This window comes from Physeter macrocephalus, chromosome 3 (genome assembly GCF_002837175.3).
Source record: "Physeter macrocephalus isolate SW-GA chromosome 3, ASM283717v5, whole genome shotgun sequence".
Lineage (NCBI taxonomy): Eukaryota > Metazoa > Chordata > Mammalia > Artiodactyla > Physeteridae > Physeter > Physeter macrocephalus.
In genome coordinates, this window is record NC_041216.1 from 24,028,896 (window position 1) to 24,037,089 (window position 8,194).

General features: G+C 51.7%; 1 protein-coding gene across 1 annotated transcript in view; it reads left to right on the plus strand.

Annotated features, from left to right (window-relative positions):
• The first annotated feature begins 6,237 nt into the window (after nucleotides 1–6,237).
• The window catches only part of NPPA (natriuretic peptide A), a 6,950-nt gene continuing 4,993 nt past the window's right edge, over nucleotides 6,238–8,194 (plus strand). The window contains exons 1-2 of the mRNA XM_055082394.1: nucleotides 6,238–6,357; nucleotides 6,456–6,767. Coding sequence (XP_054938369.1) covers nucleotides 6,238–6,357; nucleotides 6,456–6,767 — 432 coding nt within the window. The remainder of the gene's footprint in view (nucleotides 6,358–6,455; nucleotides 6,768–8,194) is intronic.

The window sequence follows — 8,194 nt, forward strand, 5'->3', positions numbered from 1 at the left end:
GTGTGCGTGTGCGTGTGCGTGTGCGTGTGCGTGTGTGTGTGTGTGTGAGAGAGAGAGAGAGAGAGAGAGAAAGAGATATGCGAGCTTATTTGCCTTCCTGATGGGGGTGAGCCCTTCATCTGCCCCAGACCTCAGGTTCAAGTCTTCAATTCCTGATGTCATCCTGGAAAGGAGGCTTCTAAACCCTGAGTTTAATAGCATTTTCATTTCCTGAGCCCATACATTTAGAAGTGCCTGAAAGAGGCCCAGCATTTCAGGGTGCCTTTCCTTTGGGGCCCCACATCCTCACTTCCTCTCTGCCCTAGAGAGAGAAGACCTTTATTCCAAGGCAGAAAAGGAGACAAGCACTAGAATCCTACTGTGTCACCTTAATCAGCAGGGAGTCCTGGTAGAGGTCACTGCCCTCTCCTCTCAGGGTCCTCCTTCCCCTGCATCTTGGGTTCCAGGCATCCCAGGTCATGCTGCAGAACTCTCTCCTGCTTTCAGGCTCCCAGGCTTCAGCTCATGCAGTTTCTTTTGCCTAGAATGCCTTTTACGATCCCAGCTCTGCAGGAGGACAGGACTATTATTACCCCCTCTTTATGGATGAGAAAACTGAGACCCAGAAAAGGGAAGCATCTTACCTGAAAGCACTCAGCTGCTAAGGGCCAACACTGAGGTTTGAGCAGAGATCCACGTGACTCTCTTATGGCTTTTCTGCTGTTCTCATCTGATGTTTCTTTGAGTGAGAGGGAAAGAGAAGTGGTGGGTCTTTGTGTTATTTCTCATTTTAACCCAGTGTGCATTAGACATGTCTAATGAGATTAAGATTTTGAAAATAAGGTTTTAGGACCAACTTATTTTCCAATAAAACTGTGAGCCATCTTTGCCTAATGTTTTTGACCCAGGACGGTAATGAGTAATTAGCACAGTTAACATTTATAAAGGCCTCACTGTGTACCAGGCCCAGTTCCATGAACTCTTATTAGTCCTTGCAGCAACTATGCAGGGAGAACTCTTATTTTCCTTCATTTTACAGATGGGGAAATCGAGGCGCAGAGAGGTAATGTGACATTGGCTCCCACTCTTGTGCCCCCAGCCTCTGGTCTCTGGCACTGCCAAGTACAGCCCCTGCCCTTGCTGCTTCGGTGCACACCAGCCCTAATTTCATCCAGCAGCACTGCACTTTCCTGCCCGAGGACTTTCTCTGGCAGCCAGAGTCCACTTCCTGTGGGCAGGCAGGAAGTGCTGGGAAACTGACTTGGACCAGGAGCAGCACTCAACCAACACCTAGGAGCACCCCCCCCCCGGTTCACAGGTGGTGTGTATCTTTCACTGGTTACTGGATTTCTCTGCGGGGGGGGGTTGGGATTAAGCTGCAACTGCCCGCGGTGATCCCTAAACTCCTTCTCTCCCTGGTCACTTCCCCACTCTCCTGCCAGTATTTCCTGGGATTATCTCCAAAATAAAATACTTTGCTCGAATACTTGTCTCAGATTCAGGAGAACCCAAACTATAACACTCCCGAATGAGTAAACCTTCTCCCAGGGCTCCACCCTGGATGACTTCAGCCCTTGGAATCTTCCTTGACTCCGTTCTTTGGCTGGACCACCCAGGCAGGTACCATGTCCACTCCTCCTTCCTTCCCTCACCACTCATATTGGCACACCAGCTTCCTAACTGACCTCCCTGCCCTGGGCTCCCCGACCTGGTTCTTCCTGCATCGGGGGAGAGAGCAGAACCTTCATGCCTTAGCCAGCAGGTGACTCCCCCTCCCTGTGAGGCCCCTAGGGAGGGCCAGGTGCAGGGGTGGGCCCTCATGTATGTCCTTGGGTGGTATGCTGGAGGGGGTGTTTGTGAATCACGGTCATTGTGGATGTAATTAGTTGAGATGAGGTCATACTTGAGTGGGGTGGGCTCCTATTCCAGTATGATTAGTGTCTTTATAAGAAGAAAAGAGAGAAACACAGAGAGGGAAGACGGTCGTATGATGACAGAGACAGAGATTGGAGGGATGTATCTACAAGTCAAGGAATGCCACAGATTGCCGGCAGCTACCAGAAGCTGCAGGAGACAAGAAAAGATCCTTCCTTACAGGTTGTGGGGGGAGCCTGGCCCTGCTGACACCTTGATTTCAGACTCTAGCTTTCAGAACTGTGAGACAATACACTTCTGTCGTTTTAAGATACCCAGTTTATGGTGCTTTGTTACAGCAGCCCTAGGGATCTAATGCAGTGCCCTCATCCTTTTCTCTCCTCACAGACTGTTCGAAGGTGCTGGGTTCCACGAAGCTCTCTGGAGACGTGCAGCATGACCAGCCAGCCGACCAACCAACCGCTAAGCTGTTTTTGCAAAGCTGTGACCAGCTTGGTAACATATCACTTTATATTTGCTCTTTCTTTTTCCTTACCTGTGGTGGGCAGCCTCTGAGGTGGCCCCCATTCATGCTCATCTCCTGGTATCCATCCCTTGGTAATCCCCTCCCTCTGAGTAGGGGCTGGACCTTATGACTCACTTCTAATGAACACAGTACAACGGAAATGATGGGGTAGCACAGCCAAGATTAGGTTACAAAGAGATGATGGCTTACATAATGTTTCCCTCTCTACCTAAAGGAAGTCAGCGGCATCTCTGTGGAGAAGCCCACGTGGTAAGGAACTGACATCTCCAGCCAACGGTCAGTGTGGACCCGAAGACCTGCCAACAGACACACGAGTGAGCTTGAAAGCAGATCCCCAGCCAAGCCTTGAGATGACCGCAGCCCCGGCCAACATCTTAATTGTAGCCTGTGTGAGCTCTGAACAAGGGGCACCCAGCTAAAGCAGAGCCAGATTCCTGGTCCACAGGAACTATTAGATAATAGTTGTATAGTTGCTAAGGTTTGGGGTAATTTGTCACGCAGCAGTTGCTGACTAATACACTATCTCACTTCCCTTTGCTCCTCACTCTTACTTCCCTTGAACTAGAACCCTCATAAAGCTTTAGCAAATCAACTTGCCTTGGGCCTTTTTTCCTGGGGAAGCTGCCCCCAATTCCAGTCTCAGTGACCTCCATGTTGCACCAGAGAAACAGAACATTGCTTTCAAAGTCCAAAGCAATCATTTCTAAATACGCACCAATGTCCTACCAGTTCCTCCCAACTGGGGCTTCTGCTTTAGGCTTTTTAGGCCTAACAGACTTGTCCCATGAATGTGATGGGTTTTTCACACCAGTTCTGCCCCCATGTGATGTTGCTGGGCCCTCATGGCTCCCCGAGGCAGCCCACAGCATCCCCACGGAGAGTCATGAAACCAAACTCAGCTAGAAACTGAAGTTACCCCATTCTGTATCCTCCCACCCATCTGCAACCTTTATTCCATCATATGACTAAGACGACTTCTTTCCAATGATAAGAAAATAAAGTCTTTTGATTTTTCAGCTAGTGGGAGAGGTGGAGGTGGAGGGTGGACCTGGTCTTCTGTGCCTTTTGCTTTTCTTCTCTCTCACTCCCACAGGCTGGCTTCGAAACACCCCATTAAATATTAACTCCTCCACACATACCCCCCGAAGTGGAGCAGGGGCACGAAAATGAAGAGAAACTGTACGTCAAGGCATTTTCCATTTCAGGGACAAGTCAAAGGCTTTAAGAGGGTTGGGCGGTAAGTGTATTTGGGCATTGTCTGTTTTCCCTGGGCCCTGTTAGTGCAGGGAGTGGAGCTGGTCCTATACAAAGTCAGGGCAATAAACCTACGTATTCTTTTTTTTGCCACCCACCTTCCACAAAAAACCGAAAACAATAGAAGAAACTCAACAAATGACACTCGTGCCCCACTCCAGTTTCACTCTGGAAGACGAAACGTAACTTTAATAAAAGGAGCTGGGAAAATTCTGAAATTCTCCTTCTGGAAGCTTGGACGGGATCTCTGCTTTTCCTTGGGCCACCAACAGACTTCAGAAGTGGCTCAGGACGCAGGAACAGCATCAGCCCCCAGACGCCAAGCCGTGGCAGAGGCCACCTGCCACGATGCCCTTCCGGAAGTCTTGCCTGCGTCAAAGGTCTGTCTCAAAGGGTATCTCCAGGCGCACGCAGCAAGGAGCATCAGTTCCCCCAGGGTGGCTGCTCACTGAATCCTCTTTGCTAATAATAACCCTGCCACCCGAGCTATTAAGCTGTGAGCACATTCCAGAGACTCGTCAGGATAGAGCGGTTCTTTGCCCCCAGAGCTCCTACTCAGAAGTGCACTCATTTCGGATTTCAAGTTGAGTTTGGCCGACCCAAATCTTTTCTCCTTTACAATAGCCCCCACCACCGAACACCTCTCATGACCCCTGGCCACGTAATGCCCGGATTTCCTGCCCTTTCACTGCGTAACAGCCTCTCTCTCTGATCAGCACAGGTGGGGGAGGGTCCGGCCAGGACAGAGCTGTCATTCCACCCACTTTTCCCGAGCTTCTACGGGGTAGATGGAAACATGTTAGGTGTGTAAATAGGTCATGGGGCTTGGATGCGGTGCCTTCCTGAGATAGTCCACATACAGGCAGACTTGCCAAGCACGCAGAGCTGCAGCCCCAGGGCAGGGGGAAGGCGAGGAGGTGCTCAGAGGCCACCTGAGAGGCTGGGATGAGGGTGGTGTTTAATCAGGAACTGAGACTAAAGGGCTTGTTACGGAAGCTTCGTGCAAAGAAGCAGCAGATCTGGGAAGTGGGTGGAGAGCACAGGCGTTGGCGTCAGACCTGGGGTCCGAGTCCTGGTTCTGCAGAGTGACACCGGGCAAGTGACAGATGCTCTCAGTCTCAGTTCTGTCCCTCTATGAATGGGGACAATACTACCCACCTCCTGGGGCTGGTGATGCAAAGGAAAGAATCCATATAAAGCTCTCAGCACGGTGCCTGGCACATTCCAACCAACCAGTAAGGACATCGATCGTGAGCATCGTGCAATTATATAGCGATTCACACTTCAAAATACGTTCACATGTTAACAGCTCGCATGAGCCTCACAGATGAGGAGAATAAGGCCCCGGAGATGTATGCACTTTGGCTTGTTTGAGGCTGCAATGCAGGGCTCTCATCCGTTCAAGTGTAGTGTTTCCCCCGGATACGTTACACTGAAGAGTGTAGAGCATCAAGTCCAGTGCTTAGTAAGTGGAGGCCACTCATTACATGTGGACAGGCTCGCTGCCTGGTACTTCTCTTTTGGGGGCCGGGAAAATGGCGGCTTCAGTGGCTCTTCGCTTGCCTGGCCTCGGAGAAGGACATGCGAGGCATTGAGGGAAATTCCATGGGCCACAGCTGCATCCCACCTTGCTCCGTCAGCCAACTTCGCCCCGGGAGCTTTCCCGCGAGGTGCGAGGCATTACAAGCTTCAAACCCAGAGTCTGAGAAGCAGCAAGCTTCTATAAATGAAAATGCTGGCATCCTCTTAGCGCCCATCTCCCCCAGCACCTTGGGGGAGCCGTGCGGTGAAGGAGGGCGAGCTTTGCAGAGGAATGATTGTGTTCCCCAAACTTTTCTTGTGTTTCTAGTTGGGAGTGGAGTTCTCGGGACATTTGTCACGTTTGGTTCTGGCTGACTTAGTATTCTAAAAAATAACTCCCTCTTCACCTGACCACTGAGAGCGACAGCCAGGTGTCAGGACAGCCCTGTGGAGGGAGAGGTCTGCCCTCGCCGCCCGCCCGCCGATGAGTCAGGTATGAGGCCAGCTTGAGCATCTGGACTAATTTGTCCTGAGCTGAGCTGCCGGCTGCCTGCCATTTCCTCCCCTCCCGCCCTTATTTGGAGCCCCTGACAGCTGAGCCGCAAACCCACGGGGGAGCTGGGCGCCGGCCAACCGTCACCCTCTGCTTCCCCGCATGGGTCCGGTTGCTGATGAGAAAGAAGCCTGAGGCATCGCTGTGAGATAACCAAGGACTCTTTTTTGCTCTTCTCACACCTTTGAAGTGGGAACCTCTTGAGGCAAATCAACAAGAATGTGGCTCCTGCCGCTGAGGGTCCCGGGCTCGTTGGAGCTGCTCAAGGCGGAGGGGCTGTGACGAGCTGGCTGGACTGATAACTTTAAAAGGGCATCTTCTGCTGGCTCCTCGCTCAGCTGCTTTATCGCTGCAAGTGACAGAATGGGGAGGGTTCCGTCCCTCTTGTGCGCTCAGAGAGCCAAGGGGCTATAAAAAGAGGAGGCGCAGGGCAGCTGGGAGACGGAGACGGAGGAAGGCCCCGGGTGGGAAAGCAGAGAGGAGAGAGAAGAGGCAGCAAGCGCCAGGCCACTCCTTGACCGACGCCAGCATGGGATCCGCCACCATCGCCGCGACCTTCCTCCTCCTTCTGGCGTTTCAGCTCCCAGGGCAAACCGGAGCGAACCCCGTGTATGACTCTGTGTCCAACGCAGACCTGATGGATTTCAAGGTAGGGCCAGGAAAGGGGCACGGTCTGGGTTGAGGGGGCTTTGTGACACTGTGCCAGGCAGTGAGACTTCTCCCTTTCCCTGTTTTCCTTTTGTAAAGAACTTGCTGGACCATTTGGAGGACAAGATGCCCTTAGAAGATGAGGCTGTGCCCCAACAAGTACTAAGTGAGGGGGTCCCTCTCAGCCCCCTTTCTGAGGTGCCTCCCTGGACCGGGGAGGTCAACCCAGCCCAGAGAGATGGGGGTGCCCTTGGGCGGGGCCCCTGGGAACGCTCCGATAGATCTGCCCTCCTGAAGAGCAAGCTGAGGGCACTGCTCGCCGCCCCTCGGAGCCTGCGGAGGTCCAGCTGCTTCGGGGGCAGGATGGACAGGATTGGAGCCCAGAGCGGACTGGGCTGCAACAGCTTCCGGGTAAGAGGAACTGGGGATGGAAATGGGGTGGGCGGGAAGGAAACTGTGGTTTTGTTGAGGTTCAAACCTTGTGAAAGAATACCACCAGGGGACACCTTCAGCAGGAAAGGGAACAGCATAGAAGGTTACCCCCTTTGAAATTTCTGTCCCAACTGGGTAGGTGCCCCATGAGTCTCAGGACCATGATACCATCCTCAGCTACAGTCTGCTGAGAAAATGCTAAGAAGAAAAGAAGTTACTGCCGGGAGCACTGGGAACTTAATACGTTCTCGGGGCCAAGTCACATGCGCACTGCTGACTGGCAGTTCGTGTCCCTCGAGGAACTGTCAGATCCCGAAGGATCGGAATTTACCAGGATTGACTTTACTAGCTTCTAATGGGCAGTTTGTTCACCAGCTCATGGAACTCAGAGGGTCGTCAAGCTGGAGCGGGGGCTGGTGGGAAGGGAGCACGGTCCTATGAAGCTGACTTTTTCCAGTGGAGGCAGGTCACCAAGCCAGACATGTCTCTGCTCTCTTTGTAGTACCGAAGATAACGGCCAGGGAGGAAAAGGCAGGCCAGGCCCCGGGCAGACTTCGAGAGACCCTCATCCCCTGGGATCTCTCACTCAACTTTGTCCCATCTCGTTGCCATCAAGTTGAGTTGTGACGAGCGTCCTATTCAAGCATCAGCCTCCTGTCAACATTTCTCACATTTTACGCTAAATGTAGATAAAGTGGTTTAGTTGTGGCTTCTCCACCTCTCCCACCCATGCGTTAAATTTTAATCACCTGTTACTGACGTCGGTTTGAAAATGAATAAACTTCAGCACCACGGACAGAAGCTGAAGGCTTGGTGTGATTTCTTTCATTTCCTGGGGAAGGGAGTTCAGCCTGATAGTCCTTGTCATTTTACCTTTTGTCAAAGAGAATAATGCTCAGTTCTTTTCTTCCTCCTTTTTTTTAAAAAAAATAATAAACTTATTTTGGGGAGCAGTTATAGGTTCACAGCAAAATTGAACAGGAAGTAGAGATTTCCCACATATCCCTGTCTGTCCCACATGTCCATCCTCCTCCATTATCAACATCCCTGCCAGAGCGGGACATTTGTTGCCATGGATGAACCTACAATGACACATCATGATCACTTAACGTCCATAGTTCACATCGAGTTCGCTCTTGGTGGTGTACATTCTATGGGTTTGGACAACTTCGGCTTCCTTTCATTTCTCCCTCCGTGAGCATGTGCGTGCGTGCGTGCGTGCGTGCGTGCGTGTGTGCGTGTGTGTGTGTGTGTGTGTGTGTGTGTGTGTGTGTGTAGGGGGTCGGGTCTCAAACCACAGCTCTCAACTTGCTCTCACTCACACTGCAGCCTCACCATGGATCCTGAAAAAGCCCCTGGAGACCAAAAGGGCATTTATCTTTTTTTTTTTTTTTTTTGGTGGTATT